We start from the raw sequence: 22,266 nt of genomic DNA on the forward strand, positions 1-22,266 counted from the left end.
TTTGCCGGGAGTCCGGTGTTCTCACGGCTCTAGTGAGCCTTGACCCTGGCTAGCTATCGAGCTAGTGGGTAACAGACATCTCCGAAAACGTCGGAGCGCTTTTGAAAATATGTGGTGTCTTGATAAACTGAGCAGATATTTGAGGTTTACACAGCTACATTCTCGCCTGAAAATATGTTAAATGTTTATTTTGTGACCCAGAAAGAATAATAAGAGTAATATTAAAACTAACTAGCTGCCGCCATTGTTGGAAACTGAGCTGGGCTGCTATGAATTCTGGGACAGAGCTACTTAACGGCAGCTGGCATCCTTGTACATGCAGTGCTGCCATCTTCTGTTTCAGTCTTCTTAAATCCTACTACTTATTCCTGCGTCTTTTGTGATCTTACAAAGATTCAAATGACGCGTCGACGATTTTGATAGTCGACGTAATCGTGACTAGTCGACTAATCGTGGCAGCCCTACTTGAAACCCAGTCTGGACAACTAGAACTTGCAGATTCAGAATTAATTTTCATTTGGCGGTGGTGTTGGTATGCACATGCACATATGGACGGATGTGTTTGTGCATGCAAAGCATGCCCAATGTTTATTAAATGTTTTTGAAACTAATGCTATATATACTCTGTGGCAGTAAATAACAGCATCTCCAGTTAGTGGATGGACTTGTGCTGCACCTTCTTGGACTGCAGCTGCAGATCTTCTTCCCCCATGCAACTTCAGTGTAATTCTCCAGCAGCTACAGGTTCTGGTTAGAATGGCCTTCCAGCTCTCTGCAGAGTGAAGCCTCTCCGACCACGAAACAAGAGGCTTTCTGGAGAAGCAGCTGAATGATACAATAGCAGCCTAGTCGTCAAAGAGATGGTAAGGACCAGAGCTGGTTAGTTGCTTGTAAAATGCTCCCAGATGGCAGTATAGTCTGGTAAATAAAATGGAGATATTCACCGAGTTGTAAAATGTATTTGGAGTCATACATATACATTCATACTAAATCTGTTTTTTCCACAAAACCTGTTGCTGGCACTCTTTTTCTTTTTAGAGAAGAGATCAAATGATTTCACATGTATCTCTGTCAAACTGGATTGTTGATCTGCTTTGGTCCAGCACTGTTGAAGCTCTTAAGCTTGATCCATTTTAAAGCACCTTGGAACTATTCCACAAAATAAAAGTTCAGTAAAATGAGAAAAGGGGGGCCTTGTTGCCAAGTAGAGCAAATAATGGTTGTCAACCTTCTTCTATGCAAGCCTTTGGCAAACAGGGTAACATGAGATTTACCAGTTTTATGCCCGGTTCACATCAGTTTTTATAACAGCCAGCATGCTGGAAATAATGTTGTTGGGTGTTGTAATAAATGTAATAAAATGCTAATAAATTGTGTGAAGCCTTGTTTTAACTAGCAAGAACTAACATTTCCATTGTTATAAAGCAGTAACACTAATGTAAAAGCAAAACCTTGAGAATTTAGGAAGACCCAATCTAAAATCAGTCCTGCCTCCACAAAGGACATAATGTAAAGAACAGGCATTCAAACACAGGCAGAAATATGTTTCTAAAAATAAAACAATGGCTGTTATACTAATATCCGTCTTGCATTTCTGCGTTTCTGCAGGATTCGTTTATCTGAATTTTCCTGCACTTTGTGCTTCGGTTTTATAAAGTCAGAGGATATCAGAAAATGTTTTATTGCCTCCGTTGTAAATAAATAAATGCAAGCGAAATGGAACAGATATATTTTCCAGCTGGTGATGGAAACCATGTGATCTGTGAAAATCTTTGCTTTTGACTTCATATTGCCACAGATACCAAGTAGAGGATCTGATAAAGTCCCAAAATGTGTATTTCCACCCCACCTTACTTAACTGACCCTCCACTGCCCCATTATGACTACCCATGGAGAGAGGGTGTAGGGGCCGTATTGGAGTTGGGGCCACCCACTTTCCTAGGAAGAGTGGTGAATGACTGTTTGGGCCTTCCACTGTTTATTTCATGGTTTGATTGGCTGAAGTGAGAAACGACAGCGATGATGTCATTTCAGTCTCCATGGTTTTGGTTTGTTTGTCATCCAAACCTGGGATGTGTCGGTGTTGGAGATGACCAAAGCTCTTCTTGGCTGAGCTTCTGTCAGTGTTGGAGTGGGGAAAGCCAGGATTGAGACTGAGCTAACAAGGATTTAGAGCTTTAAATGTTCGTGCCTTTGAAGAGCAGTTTCTGAAAACATTGACGCAATGATGCAGTTACTGTTTTCATGAAATCATCATGGGGCTGCTTTGAGACTTAACATAGTTTTGCACCATAACTATTGCCACTTACTAATCTATTTATTGTTATATTGCCCACCTGATGTGAGTTTAGGGAAGTTTGTCTCCAAAGCATACATAATGCGTAATAGCAAAGCACTCTTTGCAGTTTACATCTGCTGTGAGTTGTTACTATTGTGGGCTCAACCAGCGTATTCATTTCTCAGCAGTTATGTTGCACTTTTTGGTGATTTGCCCAGTCATCGGGGTGCCAGTATATTAAATGAATTAGCCCGTTGATAATGAAATGATAATAATCACAAGGTACATATCTCAAAGTCAAAGTCAACTTTATTGTCAATTCTGCCACATGTACAGGACATACAGAGAATAGAAACTACGTTACTCTCAATCCCTAGATAAAATAGCAAATGAACATTTAAATATAAGAGTGATTAAAAAATGCAGGTAAAATAATTAAAAAGTAAAATTTTAAATAAATACAATACAATTTTACATATAACAAGAAAGCTATACAATATACAATATAATGGGTAAATGACATTGGGTGTAAACCAGGCAGAGTAGTGCAAATCTGCTGTCAAGTAATTTAAAAAAAATGTTGTAAAAGTACTTATTTCAAAGAAATACTTCCTGGTTGAAAAGGAAAGATGAGAACATTCAGTTCATTAGATGTGGTGCATGTTATGGCTGTCAGAATGGGCTTTTAATCACGCATGAGGGCGTAAAACAGGTTGTTCTGGAAGGTAGAAGGAAGTAGAGCTGGGCGATATATCGAGTTTTTAAAAAATATCGATATATTTTTATACGAGATATAAGATGTGACAATATCCTTTATATCGATATAGTCTATGTTACGTTATAATTATACTTGTGGAGCCGCAAGTTTGCCTCTCTTTCGTCCACTTTCGTCTTTACGCAACGTTACTCGGCCTCGCCTCTCCTTCACTGAACACAACTCCCCCTCCTCCCCCATCGCTTCACCTGCAGGAAGCGACAAGATGGACACGGCAAATCTCCGTTAACGAGTTACTGCGCATCGCCCCGTGTGTGGGGCTGGACGCCGTCAACGTGTTAGCTAGCTAACCACGCTAACGCCATGCAGCCCAGAGGGGCTGCACGGACTAAAATCCTTTCATTTTCTCAAAAGTTGACAGCGCGCCTTATGTATGAATTCTGGTTGTGCTTGATGGCCGCGAACCGATTTTATGTGGAACACGGCGCTCAGCAATCTGTCAAAAAATGTTTTAGTACGACTTTGATAAGCTACAGAGCTGCACCGCGTGATGGATTGTCGGAGGATTACGGCTGAGCCTCGCGGAGTGATACGTACTGTGCTTCAACGTAATATTACCCTACTGTGTATAAGGACCATAAATGGCACCTGTTAAGAGACGTGGTTGCGAAGCGGATTTCAAACTCCAGGCTGTCAGTCACGCAGTTAGGGCTGCCACAAACGATTATTTTGATAGTCGACTAGTCACCGATTATTTTTGCGATTAGTCGACTAATCAGATCATCATCCATTGGACGTACAGCTTATTGCACCAGCAGCATCTGGTCTTATATAACTATCATTAGCTTACAGCTTGAAGTGTTTGTGCTAACTAAAAATAAAGACAAGATGGTAGTTTATTAATTTTTAATGAAATTTGCAGATTGTTTCGGTGAAGTTTAATAAACTCCTTGCTTTCTAAAATATAACAGGACACCGGAGTATATTCTCCAGCGTCTCACACTTCTGATAATCAGCTGTCTGCTTGACAGTTTTAGCTGTGTAAAAACTATAACTTTAATCTCAGCCAAACCGATTTACTCAGGAACAAATAAAATACTAAAGAAAGCCAAACAATAACATTTTTAAGTTATCTAAGTGACTTATATATATGTTTAACCTGACTAGCGAAAGACGGCGGTGGGTTTGAAAACGATTTGCCGGGAGTCCGGTGTTCTCACGGCTCTAGTTAGCCTTGCCCCCGCCTAGCTAACGAGCTAGTGGGTAACAGACGTCTCCGAAAACGTCGGAGCGCTTTTGAAAATATGTGGTGTCTTGATAAACTGAGCAGATATTTGAGGTTTACACAGCTACATTCTGGGACACAGCTGCTTCTTCTTCTTCGGGGTTTAACGGCAGCTGGCATCCTTGTACATGCAGTGCTGCCATCTTCTGTTTCAGTCCGTTATTACACTCTTAAATCCTACTACTCATTCCTGCGTCCTTTGTGATCTTACAAAGCTTCAAACGATGCGTCGACTATTAAATTAGTCGTCGACGATTTTAATAGTCGACATAATCGTGACTAGTCGACTAATCGTGGCAGCCCAAGTTGGGAACAGAGCAGCTGTGAAATCTGTCTTTGTTATTATGCTCAGCGTCTTTTAGTTTACATTTTGACTGCACAATTGTGAGCTTTTTGTTATGCACAAAAACAACATTGTTTTCTTTTATTTATGGAGCATTATTATTTAATAAATGCTCATAATTTATTTTTGAGTAAATCTGCTCTATGTTAATAAAAGTGCCTGTGTGACATCTGGGACACAGCTTTGACTAAGAACTCTCTTTTTGTTCTTACTTTATGACTTTAAAAAAATATATCGAGATATATATCTTATATCGCCATCCAGCTAAAAAATATCGAGATATGAATTTTGGGTCATATCGCCCAGCCCTAGAAGGAAGTGGCTTTGGTTGAACTGGTTCTTTAAAGTTGCCACAATTTTGTCTGTGAGGCTTCTACCGCTGACAGACAGGATATCCTCCTGTCACATTCCTTCAGAAACCAGACGGGAGCAAACGCGAGAGTGTCTGCTGATAGCAGTCAGTCATGGAGTCAGAAGTGATGCCTGTGGTGACAGGATTTTGTAATACGAGGCGGTGGTGACCACAGAAGGTTGTTTGTTTTTTTGCCCTTGCCAGAATTTACAGAAACAAATTTGTTGTCTTTAATTTTTAACTCCATCTTAGAAAAGTTTATTGAAACAATTACTGAAGGCGTTTGGACCCAAATATAAAACGGTAAAACAGAAACAGGCTTGTAAGCGAAACGTGGCACAGACCTCTCTGTTGCGATCACTGAGACGGCCTTTCAGCAGCTGATGCTTTGAGCCTGATGGCTTTGCTTTGTTCGGCCTCAGATTGTTCATCTGATCTGAGTCAGCTGCCTGCAGAGTCTCCTGCACCTGTCCGCCACATTCACTTCTGCTTCCACCTCAGGACGTAAGACTGTGAAATGGCTCACATGAGGTCAGTGGGTTTTTTGCTTTGTAGCTTGGGCCCAGATCCAGACATGATTTAGAAGTGATCTGTAAAATCAGTTCATGGAGCCAATGGAGAGAAGCCAGGGCTGGGTTGATGTGACATCATCTCCTAAAACGAGTGTGAAGCTGGTTTCAGAGGCATTTTGAACTCAGTGGAGTTAAGAGTGATGTTTAATTTATACGGGAGAGGGTAGAGAAAATAAAAGCATAAGTGAACTTTTCAAGGTTGGGCCTCATGACTACTGGTTTTGTTTTGATCTTATTGGGAAGAAGCAGGAGTGGAACGCTTTTCTGATGTGTGGGTCAAAGCGCAGGGTTCATTGAAATGCAGTACTACTTAAACAACAGAATATAATTAGCAAGCAAAAGTTTTGTCTTTCAAAAATGAAGTGTGTTTGCTACACTTCTGTCACAGCAAAATGAATGTCTGTTCTGGTCATTTATATGACACCGAACCATAACACAGAGATTTGTGCTTCATGAAACGATTATTCACGGCTCGACGTGGCTGTCACAACAAGGCGTATAAATGCAAACAGCGTGCAGCTTGTGAAGCTCCGTTATCAACGTAATTTTTCACGCAGTTCAATCTGTACAGCTTCTTGTTACCCTGCTAGAGTATCCATAACCAGCGATACCGGTGGCAATTTGATACACGCAGTCTCTGAAGCAAGGAAAGCAGGTTGCTGTGCAGCCGTGTGTCTCCTTTCATGTCCCTTTCATGGGATAGGTTGCATTTACACACATGCAAGAGAAGACCTGCACATGCAACATAACGCGAAATGTCAGATGCACAAATGCACACACCAGTATGTGCGATCCTAGACGAGGCTAAAGCTGCAGGTTGTTTGCAGTGGAAGAACGGTGGAGGGTGTGTAGTGGAAGCTACAGATGAAATGTGGAAGCACCACCATGGTCTCAAGAAGAGACTCAAAGTGGAGTCATGCCGAGGCAGTCAGTTATGTTCCAGCGTTTTCTTTAGATGGATGATCTTTTATTCTGTTTGTATTTCAGCGCTACAGAAAAAGAGAGAGGGGTTCGACTCAGTGCATCCATGTATTTAGTACTGTGTAGTGAATGCTGCAGTGTTATCATTTCACACTGCTTACTAGGAATGACCTTTGTTGGATAGGATTGGGATTATGTTTGGGATACTGGGATGGGCTCCAGTTGTATTCAATTTCTGATCTTTTGCCAACTATCAGCATCCAAGCTCTTCAATCTATGCTACATTGGTAAATCTTATTGTTTTGAGGGACAGACGAAGCTAAGATGACAAAGTTGCCAACTGCTCCATTTTACTGCAGGGAGTGTCATGAGCAGAGCTGGTTTAGATGAAAACAGTAATCAGGTTTTTAATTTTAGGGTACCAAATCTTTGACGTGTCTTGCTCTTTGGAAAGGTCCTCGAACAGTCTGTCAAGACTGACACTGCACTTCTACAGTTGTTAGATGTAATAGGCTATCCAAAATGCAACAGGAACCCTAAATATTACTGTTTTTAATCATTTATGGTGGTAGGTATCACCCCTACGCTGGGTATTACTTTCTGAGGACCTTTCAGGGGACACATCCCTTTCTTCCTGTCACTGTAATTTCACCTTTGTAGCTGGACGATAAAGACTGAAAACGACTCCTCCAAGGAATCAATTGAAATCCTAAAATGCACCGAATAACGTTATTGAACTCGTCTCGTGTCATTGTGCGTTCTGTGCCGAGGCCTGCCGAAGCAGGTCTGTTGTGGATGACAGCGCTGAGAAAGAATCAAGTGTCGCAACTGAACTTTTCATCACCGGTTTCTCAAACACCTGAGCTTTTTGTCCCCGACTCACCTTCTGATTATATCTCCTCCTTCCTGTCACACTAGTTGCTGCTCTTGTGGTTTTCTTTTCATTCTCTTCTGCGCATCTCGTGCTTTTCTCTGAAAAGGATAATAAAAATGAAGCATTGCCTCGCTCTAGCAGTGATGTTGAAAGGAAGAAAGACACTTGATAAAGGGCATAGTAATCTTTCTTCTTTTCTTCTCTTCCCATCCCTTGTCGTGCTATGACAAGTTTGCAAGTCAGGTGGGGAAATGATAAAACACAAATTAACATGTCTGGCAACAACATTGAAATCGATTGACGGCTAAGTGAGTCTGCCAGCGAGTCCTAGCAAATTATCTCTTGAACAGCTTTGTATGCCTTTTCAAAATCTTCCATTGTGTCAATTTGTGGTCTCCTATAGGGTATTTAACATCTCAGGCTCACATAGACAGTTGCCAGGTTTCTGCTTTGCTTTTTTGAAAAAGCATTTTAAGAGTCTAGATTTTGTATTGTTTTTTTTGTTTTTTTTTCCTCGCCACTCGGGCTGGATTTCAGTTCCCCTCGTTGTTGTAGGATGAAGAGATGCCGGGCTAAGGGCTGACGTGCTGGCAGGCTAACAGTTGGTGTAACCTTAGACACCACGCCGACGTGCGTCTTCACTTTACCTCTCGACCCTTGAAAGAAACCAAACTTAAAACTAATTTAGTATGTGTAGCTTTCTCTGGTTGACCACAAAAAGGCTTTGCATTGGAAAAAAGGAAACTCTTTAAAGTATTTTTAGAATTCAAGTAAGAACTTTAAGGCCCAGATTTCCCCCATAACTGTTGGAGATGATCGCATCAGTATTTTGTTCTGATTTTTCTTTTGTGATTTGCTTAGTGGAAGAAGTATTTATCCAGAAAGCATTTGACCTACTGCTTCAATTGATGTTGGGTTTTTAGAAAATGTAATTCAAATTACATGTAGTAAACAGTATTACAGTTGTGATACTGTAAACCATCTACGTGCTGTTCCAAAAGGAGTTAAATGTAACACTAACCCTCCGGTTTTAAATGCAGCCAAACAGAACTGTACCAAAGAGTTAGTGTTGTTGAGTAGTGAAATATTTGACCCTCTCTGAAAGAGTAAGAGGCAATGTTAATATAAGCAGCTATTGGTAGTGAGAAAATGAACCTATATTAAGGCCATTTTTGTAAAACGTTGGCAAATTTGTTGACATGACAGGAAAAAAAGAACCTGATGAAATTGAGATTTATTAGCTTGTTTTCCTGAAACCTGTGCTGCTGACTTGTGTGTATTCAAACTTTAAAATAGACTTTAGTTTAGGAAAATGACTTTATTTGAGGGCTGTTGGGATTAAAGTAAACATAGCCGAAATATTTCAGCCTGGGAAATTTTTCTTTTTTTTAAGAACTCAACCATGGCCATCAGTGTAAATACCAACGACAGATTACTGTTTTTCCCCAGTGAGGCATTTCTTGAAATTTCAGGGATCTCATCTGAATCACCTCGACGCTGCTGATGAGAAATTCTTTTGTGTCTCGTGGCGATGATGCAACTTTATAGCAACACTTGAAGGTGCACACAAAGTAAACAGCGGTGAATTTTAAAAAAGAAAAAAAAGTTTCTCACCACCCAAAGACATAGTTTGGGGTTTATGGAGGCAGCACAGGCTCACTGCCATTACTGTGCTTACGTGAGTATTTACCCTCCACCCCCACCCTACCCCCAAGGCCTACGCTGAGCCAGGAAAAACTGAAAGCGTGTCAAGTTTATTAGCAGCCACAAGTTGCTTATTGGATTTCAGTGCAGCTGTGCCAGCTTCACTTGCATCAAGTGTCATGCAGCTTCACTCTAAGGCAGACCTGACTAATTAATCAGATCAATAAATTCTATTGGAAGACAAATCCTCGCCTCAACATCGTACAAGAAAGCGACACTGCAACCGTAGATGGTTGTTCTACATCCATATCATTAAGGAGCGTGTGTGGTTTTCCTGACTTAGTTTGGTTCTCGAGAGCAGCTCAAAGTGACTGTTTTAAAAGTTCAGACAATATAACCGAACTAAACAGCTGTTGTCGTTTTATAATTGTTGGTACTTTGAGATTATCAAATTCTTTTGCATGTTATCTCCTTTCACTCGAGTTTAACGTGAAAACCTTTGCTCCCAGCATTCCCTGTGGTTCCATTGATTTTTCATTTATTTTTTGGCCTTATCTTGTTAACGTGCAACCAGTGTGAAGGTCATTATAGCGATGAGCTCGAAGACAATGCATTCAATTGATCATAATGAAGGCCTGAAGTCTGCTTTGCCTACAATGCTGTGGTCAACTGAACTCAAGTATGTGTGTGTATATTTTTGTGTGACACACAAAATGGCTTAGTTTGCAGCGTTTTCCCCCCATTTTGCACCTTATATACTACAAGTAACTTGTGATTTGTCAAATACATGACAAAAACCACGTTTTCATTTCATGGATTTGACTGCACACTCTTCCACTGCTTGATTTCTGTTATTTTTGAAACAGATTAAAATAAAAAAATAATTTTTACTCCAAAGATTTGAGTGGGATTTGCAGGCACTTGCAGTGAACTTCACATTTCTCTGATTTTGTGGCTCCCATGAGCCACAATTTCCATTTACTCTTCTTTCCTCTCGGGCTTCTTTGGATTTTGCTGCATGTGAGGAATTAAAAGATGCAGTCTGCTTAATGATTGTTCATGATTCATTAAATTAATTAGGCTACAGGCGTAAATCTCCTGCGTCTTTCTCTTTGGATTGCATGTGAAATCCTCTTTTGCATTTTTGCACAGGTATCTTTTCCCCCCCTCTGTTAATCAGATAAGTAATTTATAAGACCGAGAGCTCTCTCCTTGCACGACTCGGAGCAGTGGTTCACACATGCTGTAATAAAGATACCTTTGTTTGGTTTCTTTTAAAGCTTAATGCGCTGGATAAAGTCTGCTGATTAATCCTACCTGCCTAGTTTTAATGTTTGCTCCCAGACGGTGTAATTTTTGACTATTTTTGGAGAGTAATACGTTATGCTGTCAAGTGGTTGCCTGTTTTGATCAGATATGAGTGTTTCTTTGAATGGCAACATTGTTCTGTGTATGGCTCAGCAACATTTCTGTCTTTTCTCAGTTTATTATCCCTACGTTTCAGTTCCTGAGACAAAGACTAACATTAGTGGATTTGAATGGAAAGACAAAGAGTGATGGTGTTGGTGCCCCAGGAGTGACTTTGACACAGGGTATAATGGATAAGAAACATAATTCAAGACATTGCTGTAGTTGACCTTTGGTGATCGCTCTATGCTCATGCGTGTCTAATTATAGGAAGTGATGTTCAGGTTTTATTTAAATAAATTTACTGGTAAACTATGGCATTTGTCATCAAGATCATAATGAAGTGATTCTGATTCAGGAAGTGAGCGAGTGCACAGAGAAGAACCTAACCTTTTCATTATCTGCACCTCTTTCCATTCAGAATGAATATTTATATGTGAAGACCACAGTTAGTTAGTCTGTTACTACATGCTGAGCTCTGAGTCTTGACACATAAAGCAGAAGGAATGGTTGGTGCTTGAAGAGGACAGCACCAGTCAGAGTGATGTCATCAAAGCTTTCTGAAAACCTTGAGGACATGTATTTACATATATCATGCAACTCCCTAGGACATGTATCTTGCAAAAAATTTGGGGAAGAAGTGCTGAATTATCAAATGAACAAGCCCAGTTTGTGGAAAACATCTTATTACAACACATAATGGGTTTTATTGGATGGTAAGAACAAAAGAAAGGAGAAAAATGGCTCTTATTATTTTGACATGGGTAGTGGGTTGGTCTTTGGGACCCCCAAACAATGAGAAAGAAAAGCCAATGGCAACACAACTCAGGGGTTAAAAGATTAATATCAAAGCACGAGTGAGGCTTTGAAATGATAAGCATGGTCCAAGTGCACTGGTAAAGTTAATAATGTTAGTGTTGGTGTTCACTTCAGTGGAGCCCAGCAGGGCACTCGTTCAAATCGAACCCAAAGTGTACTCGACGTCAAACTGACAGCTAATAAAATGTATTATTAGATTACACACAGTCCTTACACTCGCACACGCGTATCGGTGTGCGTTTGTGCACACGTCTGTCTGCGGTTTTACACACATCGCGTAGCACTTTAGTGGCTTTTTCCAATTCCTGTTTCTCTTCTCACTGATGTCATTGTAGTTGAATGAAAGGGTCTTTTGTACCTTACGCCAGCCTTACTTTGACCCTACAATCCAGGAAACGTACAGTGTGCTGCCCTACCGTGGCTGTGTACACATCCGAACAACAGATGTGATTGAAAGGGGATTTTGTCAGTCGTCATGAACAGAGCACTCACATTGTTTGTCTGCAAGATTGAGATGGGTGATAATATCTACAAGGTGACCTTTTCTCCTTTTTAAAAAAAGGGAGAAAGTCACCACTCAGATTGTTGTAAGCATGTTTTGTTTTTAAGGTTTTAAAATCACAGCTCTTATAAAGATGTTCTGTACAGTCTTGAGGAAACTTTTATTTATCCAGGGAGGGTTTGCCTGAAAAAATAAGCGTGTGCTTCCAGCAGTAACCCGCTTTGTATTTTTACTGTCAGCCTGAGCTGCTTATTACTACAATAGTCCTTCCTTGAGCAGTAAAAAGAAAACAGATTAGTACTTAGCTCCTTTTCACATATCACAGCAAGGTTACCTCATCACGTCTTGTACCAACATGAGTGCAAATATATATTTATTCAAACGTTAAAAGGAGGCGGAGCTTTGTCCTGCTTATCGCACATATCCATCCCCTGATTGTAAACTCCAGTTTATTTCCATGCAATTCTTCAAATTCAGCTCAATTCAGTTTAATTCAGTTTTGAGTTCACAGCAAGTGTCATCATACGAAGGTTTATATTCCAAGGGGGAAAAAACAAACAAAACAAAACACAACCCTGTTAGAACAGGAGCACCATTGATCTGATCATGATCTTTGAGCAACCATTTGGGGACATTGGGGAGGAAGACCTCCCTTGTGTTTCATGATACTTAACCTATATTGGCTATTATTCTATTATTTTATATGTTACCCTTCTGCCTTTTGAATAATAGAGAAAAATAATGGAAAAGTTTGTTGCTTGTATAGAAATATTATGCAATTTGTGTTACTGGGAGAGCAAGTTCAGGCAATATACTCATTATACAGTCAGTGTACTCTCCTGCTTATTCTTTCTCAATACTGTTTTTCTCAAGTTTTTCCTTTTTTTTTTATAAAGTTTTTGCATTATTAAGTTTTATTTTAAAAACCTTTCCTGATATGGTTCTGGAATAGGTTACAGAGTCCGCGCTAAGACATGTTTTCACACCAGTAATCAAGACCACTTCTAGTTATTGGACCAGTGTTAACTGTTTGTTACGGATTGTGGTTCACGAAAGGTTTGAGTCCTGTAATTTTTGGTTTGGAACAATCTGGAAAAATCCGAAAGTGTGGATGAAAAATCTAGCTTTTAATTTCAGACGCTAATTCAATTACAGCGAAAGAGATCTCTGACTTTTGCAAGCTACACGCATGAATCAGAGTCCTTTTGTTATTAAAAGGAAAATACCGTATACAGAAAGTTAAACTGGGTGAACCGATAAAGTAAGTGAGGTTTATTGGCTGTTGTGAAATGCCAAGGTCAGGGAAACTACAGTGAGTTGAGCGTGCACACATTCATGCACCACTTAAGTGACAAAAACCCCACTGTGTGCTCTTAATCCACTGTTCATTAGTGGAGCCTGCTGTGAGGATAAAGCATGTGTTTGCCCTCACCATAAGATGAGTGTCACATTGTCTTGATTTTTGGGAGCTTCCACCATCTCATTTCCTTTAAGTGACTTCCTCCCCAGGTCTCCATCTGGCCTGTGTTTAGAATCTACATGCTCTTAAATATTCTTTCAGATCTTCTGTGCTTCACAGCTCTTTCCTCTGCCCCATCTTCCTAAATTAAAAGGGAGGAGGAGAGAAGACTGCAGCAAAATGCATTTTTTAGTGACGGGGAAGCTCTCTGGAGAGTACAAAACGGTGTCACACTCAACTTGCAAATTAAAGTTGACACAACAAATGCTTTTGGATCTGCACTGATCCAGCACCGTAGGCTTTGTGAGTTGGATAGATGTGTAGAGGATTCCCAGTAAGGGAACACTGCAGGCGACTTCTGAAATAATAAACACATTTTAATTCGTGTCAAGCATAAGGCAGCAATCTGTTACTTTTATTAAAACAAAGATTTAAAAAAATATGTTAAAAAATGACTGAAATGTTTGACAAAAGACAGAATAAAGAGCAAGGAGGGCTGAAAAGGGAGTTTAAAAAACAAAAAAGAGACCTCATTTACAGTAAGACGAAGAGCAGACTGGTGGTAAATACAGGAGTAGGTGGGAACATGACCTACAGTTTGTCAGGTCTCTTTTGTGGCACAGTAATGCATAACCACTGCAAGAGATCATAACAAAACCCAAACCTTTGGCAAGAACACAGAGTGTCTACAAGCTCTGACACACTGTAGCAGAAGGCTGGATCTGGCAGAACAATGCTGCGTTTCTTTAAGGCACATAGGAGTGTCTTTGGCTCAAAATTCACCCCCAAAAAACCTCTTTATGATCTGCGCAACAAAGGGATGATTGATAGAGAGTGAGCATTTGAGAACTGGTTTCATTCAGCCCCGAGGTCAACACAGTTCAGTTTCACAAGTTTACATGTACCTAGAACATTTTTAATCTGTGCCACTGAAGACAAGTTGGTATCTGCGGTCAGGTGACACACTGAGTTTTTCCTAACTATAGTAAACAGTGTCAATGTCACAAAATGCCTGAATACCAGGTAATCTGTGCTAAAGCCTCTAACCTAACAGCATAGATTGTTTTCTGTGTGAGAACTGTGAACACATAACCCTCTTTAGCCAAAATTTAAACAACAAAAACTCTATGGCTTTAATTTTGTCCATAGTTTTATTAATTTCTTCAAAATTAAAACCATTACCATCAAATAAAGCTCTAAAAGCTCTTTTCTGGTTAAATCTGGACTGAGTTTGTTAAAATCTGAGTGTCATTGGCTCATTTTGGGGTTTTTTAATTCTTCTGGCCATGGAATAAATAAAATGTTTATAGTTTAACCCGGCTACAAAAAAAATTACTTCTGTACTTCCTACAGAAATAAAATAATTGGCATGAAGACTATGATGCACTTGTTTATTGGATAATTGCTCACACCATCGAGGTTGGCGCTCTAGATTTCATTCCGAGGAGTCTATGTCATCCCAGTTGGTCCCCTGTAAATCTGACTCACTTGAGTCTGATGAAGTGGAGGAGAATGAGGCGAGCATGTTTTGAAACACCTCGGTAAAATCTTCTAAAACTTGGAGCAACCTCACAGTAGAGTTCTCCGAGTCATCTGTGTCTGGGCTCGCTGCAGCTTCAGGTGGTACAACAGAAGGTGATGAGGAGGAACTGCTGGGCAACAGCTCTTCAGTGCTTTCCATATAGTTTTGAATCAGAGCGATTGGAGAGTCTCTGCTGTCATTTTCAAAGCTTTGTCCACCCTCACTCACCAAGTAGTGCTAAAAATAAAGAAATCGTTTCTGCCACCAACATCATTTATCATTTATTGTGGCATAAAATACAAAGCTATTCAATGTTTCAGCTATAACACTATTTAATCACCTAAAATAACCTTACCTCCATGTCTATAATTGCGTTGTTTAAGTAGATGTTTTCAAAGTTCACCAGATTGTCATGCAGGCAAACAAGATCCCGGTAATTCGCCTCGCTGCCTTCGTCGTCAGATTCACCGTAACTCCAGAGTTTTTTGGCCTCGTCGTCACTCTCGTCCGATTCGAAGTATACGCTGAGGTCTTCCAGAGACATTGTGGTGCAAAGTCTCGTACAGCACACTGCTGTGATCAGAATGAGTGTTGCTACGATAAATCCACGTATTGTTTTGTATGCTGGACAACAGTTTGGTGCTTTGATTTGAAAAGTACTGTAGAGTTCTGGACTGATGCTGTTACTTCAGCTCAGGAATACAGTTTCCTCATTTAAACAAACAAACAAAAGTTTGTCCTGATAGTTTCATTAATGTCCTCAAAATTAAAATAACTACCATCAAGTAAAAACACAGCCCTTATTTGCGTGTATTATTCACCTTATTGCTATTCTTGTTTAACACGCTGTGCGTGAGAAGTTGTGCACTGAAAGTATTAAAACATAGTTTTTTCTTTTTCTTGTCCTTACATGCAAATGTCACTTTCTCCTCACACATTTCTTGTACTGGACAAATTCCAAGGCTGCTACATGTGATGCAATTTATGTCATATAAATGTGTTATTGGGACTGTGTGAAAATAGTATCGTGTAAGACCTTGAAAGATTTGTTATTGAAAAGCTTATTAAGGCCTATATTTCACATCATTTTGATGGCTTCCTGTTAAACAGGCGGCTTTATTTATGCTGTAAGAGATCAAATGTTAAAAAAAAAAAAATCTATATCTTATTAAATGATTCAGCATTTTTCCAGGCTTTTTTCCCTTTATAGTTAAAAATTGTAACATATTGTAGAGTATCTTGCGAAATACATCGAGTTAGTCTGCGTCCACAACTTTGCATACAGTGTCTTTGTCACATGTCAGTACACTCAGGACTGTGTAATACCATTTGAATACTTCTCAACTGTGGACACTGGCACTTCCAGACATTCCTTTTCACGGTGTCAGGGAGATCTTGGTGCTCACGACTCGGCATTGTCTCGCTAAAACGTAGTGATGGGCTTCCCCTGCTGCCAACCTGTTTGCCTTGGCCTCCTTTCAAGTCTGCTGTTGGACTGTTGAGGGCTCTAATAGTTTAGATCGGTCCTCCTTTCTTTAGCAGAGAGCTTCAGCAGAATAATGTCGTGAGAATCTCAATGAGGCCCAGAGGGATCAAACTAGAGTGAGAAAGAAGATGCCACATTAACTTGTTTGTAATGTTTTGTTTTGTTTTTCTCTCTCCGAAAGTCGAGCGAGACAGTTTGAGGGATGATGTGCACAGAAAGTTGTAATACCCATCAGAGAGCTGTTATGTTGAAACATTGTTTACTATGTGACTTAGTCCCTTGTCTTAAGTCTGGCACTGTGACATTTTGCTGTGAGCTATTTTTGCGCGATGAACTTGGCACCACAGAACGACACACAAACGCACACATCAGTTTTAAAGTCTCTTTGTGCCCAAACCTGGTCTGTCCCCACACTGACATACTATAGGGGATTTGAAATAGATTGTGCTGCTATGTGCACTTATTATGTGTGACTATCTTCTTAAAGCCTCAACTAAAGAGCAGGCTGGATTAGTATTACTTTTTAAATCTGCATCCTTATTATCTTAAAGTGCATTAGATACATTGTATATAAATATTCTAATAAGCTGATGGGTTATCGGGGTCATTCTCAAATTGACGTAACAGTTTTTGTAAAGTAGGTAAAATCCTGGCTTTTTAAGCCATTCTTGAACGCTCACTCATTGTTAATCATAAACAATAAATCAAAGTGCTTAGATTTTATGGTTTTTGGGGAGACGCCCCAGTTGATTGAAAACAAAACAGTAAAATGTGTTTTGGCTGAACTGGCTTAAAGGCAGTGGTTTGTGGCTTTCTTTCCCACAACAAACACAAAAGTTGGACATGCTGGCTCTGTTTCAGATGAATACTTTGGACTGAATGCTTTCAGTTATAACAGGCAGCGATAAATTAAAAAAAAAAGTTCTTGAGCACACACAGAAACCTACAGTAATTTGTTTGCATTGGCTTGTTTGCAGATGTAGTTCTGGTGACTGCTGGCTACTGCTTTTCTGTGTCAGATAAGTTTTACAGCTTAGCTTTGATTTCCAGAACTTCCATCTTTTATTTATAGTCGCATACAGCAGAGTGTTCCTAATAAACTTCAAGTTTCATTTTGTTACAAACAGTCTTTGTGTTTGAGGTCTCCATTACTTTTTAAACTAGTGTTTCTGAGACAGTGATGCTTTAGGGTGGTTCACTGTTAATGATTACGGTTCAATCACTACTAAAGTCTGGTCTGGCCAAACTTCTTTATCATTTTTTCCTTTATAAAATCGCTGACATTAAATGTTTTGTGTGTTTGTGTCTGAGATCCATCCTTTAGAATCCACAGGGTCTTTGTGTGTGGGGTTGCACAAAGTGACACTGGCTGTAATAAACTATGACATCTGTCACAGCAGCGAGTGAGTGAGTTAAAGGGAAGCTAAAAAAGAGCAACACATGAAAAATACTAATGCAGCTGTTTGAATTGTCGTGTTTTCACTGAGTGCATTTAGACTCAGACTATCAAAACTATCATTGCTGTATAGTTGCATTTTCCCCCAAAAAAATCAGTTTCCTTCTCTGAGACAGGCCTGTCATGTAGTATTAGTTTGCCAGTTAAACACATCAGACGTGCGTCTGGTGCCCTTTTGCAGTGAGCTGCGTGTGTTGCAGTGGAGTGGAACTGTATAAGTGGGTAATGAGGCTGTAACCCTCAAGGCTGCTGTGTGTGTGGGACGAAGCCAAACAGTCACTTCAAAAGTTAATACTTTGTCAAATGATGCCAGGACACTGGGCACTTCCATGCATGTGCACTCGACTCGTTCTCCCGTTTAGCTTGGAGCAAGTTACATGTGCACATGTTTTTGCGTGTCAAGACCCAGGGAGGGGGCTTTACAATCATCTGGGAGTTGGATTTCCTATTTAGAACTGCGTGATGGCGGTAATACTCTACCTTTTATCCCTGCCTTATTGTTATTGTAAAGCTACATTTTTCTATAATTGTACAGTGTCTTTTTCTTTCCCCTCTCTTTTCTTAACCCTTCATGCACCCTTGCCTTTATTCCCACTTATTTCAATCAAGCGTGACCTCTGCGTGTGCTTTTCATGTCAGAAACTTTGACACGTAATTGAGCTTGATTATATAGTAATGGTGGGTGGCATTCCTCGCAGGTCTCGATGACTGTGATAGTCTTGCTTTAAAGAGCCAACAATGATGTGATGAGCGGCATGTCAAAGTGTTTGGAGTGTCCGCTGGTGGACTCGTGTAAGCTCCAAAGAGATTTCGAGGGATTTTCAGTCATGTCTACTTTTCTACTGAAACCCTTTATCAGTTCTCATGATGTTTATGCTTTAAGGTTGTATGTACTCATTTCTTTGCATTTAAAATATAAAATGAATAAAATGGGTCTTGAAGGCCATTTGGAATATATGCATCTTCTTACAATTGCTGCCACACTTTTTCATGTGTCGGGTCATTTTAAAACGACTGTTGATTTTCATCTTGTTGCCTCCTTGTTCTGCAGGATGCCAGCTACTGGCTGCAGGTTCACCGGTTGGAGCATGGTGATGGGGGAATCCTCGACCTGGATGATGTGCTTTGCGATGTGGCTGATGACAAAGACAGGGTGAGTAGACATGAAGTCTTTAAAATTTTCTTTTTTTTTCTGTTTTCCAAAGCACAGGAAGTGCTCACTGACCAGACAGATAAGAGATTTTGTTGTGCACCAAAGCGCCTCTTATCGGTTTCTGGATTTTCATTAATGCCGTCGTTAACCATTTCTTTAATCAGTTGAACGCTCCCCATATATTTACATGGCCTCGCCTGTCTCTTGGTAAATCTAAGTTAAACAGATCGAGCAGTGTGCTTTACTTTAGAGCTCCTGAACCACGACTTTCTGAGGTCAGGAATGTAAATATTCAGTTGTTTTCTTCCCAAAGTCTACAGCTATCAAACTAGGCACTCATCATTTGTGCGTGCACATAAACTCCAACCTCCCTGACTGTGTTGCCATTCTGATTCAGGTCATGGTGGTTGGTGGGGGTGTTATGGTTAAAAATCCCAAAAAAAGAACAATGAAGGACAAAAAAGTTGGTCCAGAAAAAAAGATATTTGTATAGATAACTGAAACATTTTTTTACTGCTGTTATTCATGAGCAGCGTCTCAGCCACTGGTGGTGTGCGACAATTTTGGGAGAGTGTGTCATGATTTATGAGTTTGATCGTCGACTTGCAAATTCTGAACACATTTTAACGGCTACTAAATCCCTGTGATTTTGACTTTCTACAATAATTAATGCAACAAAACCCCTTCTACTTCTTATATAGTTTTTTGGAGACCTGGAATGTAAATCTGCCCGTCTGTGAAGCACTTTGGGTCGACTTCTGTCGTTTAAATGTGCTCTAGGCTATAAAAAAATAGATGCGACACTCAACTCAACATTTTTATAGTGAAAATTTTAAGTACATTTTCATTTTAAAAAATGATAATAATTGCACAATTCAGTGGCCTACATACTAAACTTAAAGGATAGAAAGTATCAATCCTTTTGAGCCAGTATTGATCCAGTACCAATACCAGGATTGGTATCGACGCTATCGATATTTGGATCTCCCACTTCTATTCGCTGCACTCATTTGTTTTCAGCCAATCAATGCCAGGTATTATTTCTAAGCGGTTCATTTGGCCAGTAATCTGAAAATATATCGAGAGTCTCTGTGAGGTATTCCACTGGAAACAGACTTCTGCACATAGATAAAAACTACTGATTGTATTTTCAAAGATGAAGAGCTGATTTTTCCAAAGGTGCTAACAGTTTTAGAAGTCGTAACATTTGGTAGAACTTTGGCGACCCAAACACGAAAACTCCAGCTAAAGTTAAAGTAAGAATTGAGATTTCAGGTGCACAGGATCTACTTAACTTCTCCCATCTGCTCTACAGTCAGTGGCTCAAAGGAGTCTTTGTGCTTTCTGTGGCGCACACTCTCTCATGCAACCCTTTCAACCTTTGTTTATAAGCCCTCATCCCTCAGTGTTTATCTGCACGTTTGTGAGTTCATGTGTTTATGTGTGCACCCTTACAACGAGCTGTCATCATGCTCATCTTTTCACATCCCTCGGTCTTTTATGCTCGGCTCTCATTGGTCCCTGCAGGCGTTTCGCGCAGAAGAGTGTGCGTACATTTCATACATGACAACCTGTCAGCCTCGCTGACACACATCTGCATCACTCTCACCGCTATGACACAAAATCCTTTGCGGGTGGATGTTTTGCTTTTCTACAAAGTTTGAACGTACACAGGCATCAGCCATAAGAGCAGAAGCACCCGTTTAATGTAGTGTAGCAGATAGGGCTGCCACGATTTGTCGACTAGTCACGATTACGTCGACTATCAAAATCGTCGACGACTGATTTAATAGTCGACGCGTCGTTTGAAGCTTTGTAAGATCGCAAAAGACGCAGGAATAATAGCAGGATTTAAGAGTGTAATAACGGACTGAAACAGAAGATGGCAGCACTGCATGTACAAGGATTCCAGCTGCCGTTAAACCCCGAAGAAGAAGTAGTAGCTGTGTCCCAGAATTCATAGCGCGGCCCAGCTTAGTTTCCAACAATGGCGGTAGCTAGTTAGTTTTAATATTACTTCTTTCTGGGTCACAAAATAAACGTTTAACATATTTTCAGGCGAGAATGTAGCTGTGTAAACCTCAAATATCGGCTCAGTTTATCAGGACACCACATATTTTCAAAAGCGCTCCGACGTTTTCGGAGACGTCTGTTACCCACTAGCTCGATAGCTAGCCGGGGGCTAGGTCACTAGCGCCGTGAGAACACCGGACTCCCGGCAAATTGTTTTCAAACCCACCGCCGTCTTTCGCGACTCAGGTTAAATATATATGAGTCACTTAGATAAATTAAAAATGTTGTTGTTTGGCTTTTTTTTTTTTAGTATTTTATTTGTTCCTGGGTAAATCGGTTTGGCTGAGATTAAAGTTATAGTTTTTACACAGCTGAATAAACGTCAAGCAGACAGCTGATTATCAGAAGTGTGAGATGCTGGAGAATATACCCCGGTGTCCTGTTATATTTTAGATAGCAAGGAGTTTATTAAACTTTACCGAAACAATCTGCAAATTTCATTAAAATTGAATAAACTATCATCTTGTCTTTATTTTTAGTTAGCACCTTAAAAGCTTAAAGCTGTAAGCTAATGATAGTTATATAAGCTGTAGTTTTACGTCCAGTGGATGATGATCTGATTAGTCGACTAATCGCAAAAATAATCGGTGACTAGTCGACTATCAAAATAATCGTTTGTGGCAGCCCTAATAGCAGAACATTAAACAGCAGAACGAGACATTGTAACGAGATGTTATCCTTTCTATATTAGCCCAGTGAGCGCTTGAAGAGATGCTCTTCCTTTTGTGTAATTATTTATGATGATGACAAAGTGATAATGTTACACAGCTAATACAGATGCTACAATTTTTTTTAATATAAATTGCTTATGTTTATAATGTGGCTTTATCAAGTGGCGCTCATACCAAAAGAAATATCCCTTATAAGGATGTGAAACAGCACCACAACCAGCTTTCTAAACATTCTTTCAAGTACCAGCGATGTCAGTGAACCTTAATATTTTTACTTTTAAATTTAAATTTGTCATCAATAGTTTTAAATGTTCTCCCATTGTTTTTAGTTTTTTGAAAACTGTGGATTTGTGTAGATTTAACACTCTAACAGGAAGAGTCTGATGTGCTTTTTACACTGATCCACATTCATGTACACTTAGCGCGAGAAAAGAGGGGAAACGTAGGGACATAAAACATGCATGAGTGTGAGTGACTCCGTGTGTCCCACTGAACATGACTGGTGGTCTCCTGGCAGCTGTGACTCATCTCTGCCATTGCACAGGAGCTTTTTAAAGACTGGAAGGAATGTCTGGCCCATCACACAAGGACACTTTTATTAGCTTACACTGGAATGAAATGGGCTGCGTGTAGTGCTCATCTGGGGAATACAAGTATATACAACACAGTTTAATACTTTACCGAGTGTTTGTGTCTGTATCTGTGGAAGCACCTTTAAGTATAAAGTGTGTATT

General features: G+C 39.9%; 1 protein-coding gene across 4 annotated transcripts in view; it reads left to right on the forward strand.

The window, feature by feature from the left end:
- Nucleotides 1-22,266, forward strand: part of pard3ab (par-3 family cell polarity regulator alpha, b) — a 250,718-nt gene that overhangs the window by 19,479 nt on the left and 208,973 nt on the right. For all 4 annotated transcript variants that reach the window (XM_085378508.1, XM_085378509.1, XM_085378512.1 and 1 more), the window contains exon 2: nt 18,687-18,788. In XM_085378508.1, the coding sequence (XP_085234634.1) occupies nt 18,687-18,788 (102 nt within the window). The remainder of the gene's footprint in view (nt 1-18,686; nt 18,789-22,266) is intronic.

This window comes from Diplotaxodon limnothrissa, linkage group LG18, assembly GCF_057381915.1.
Source record: "Diplotaxodon limnothrissa isolate DT_005_m linkage group LG18, D_limnothrissa_male_GT1.1, whole genome shotgun sequence".
Taxonomy (NCBI): Eukaryota; Metazoa; Chordata; class Actinopteri; order Cichliformes; family Cichlidae; genus Diplotaxodon; species Diplotaxodon limnothrissa.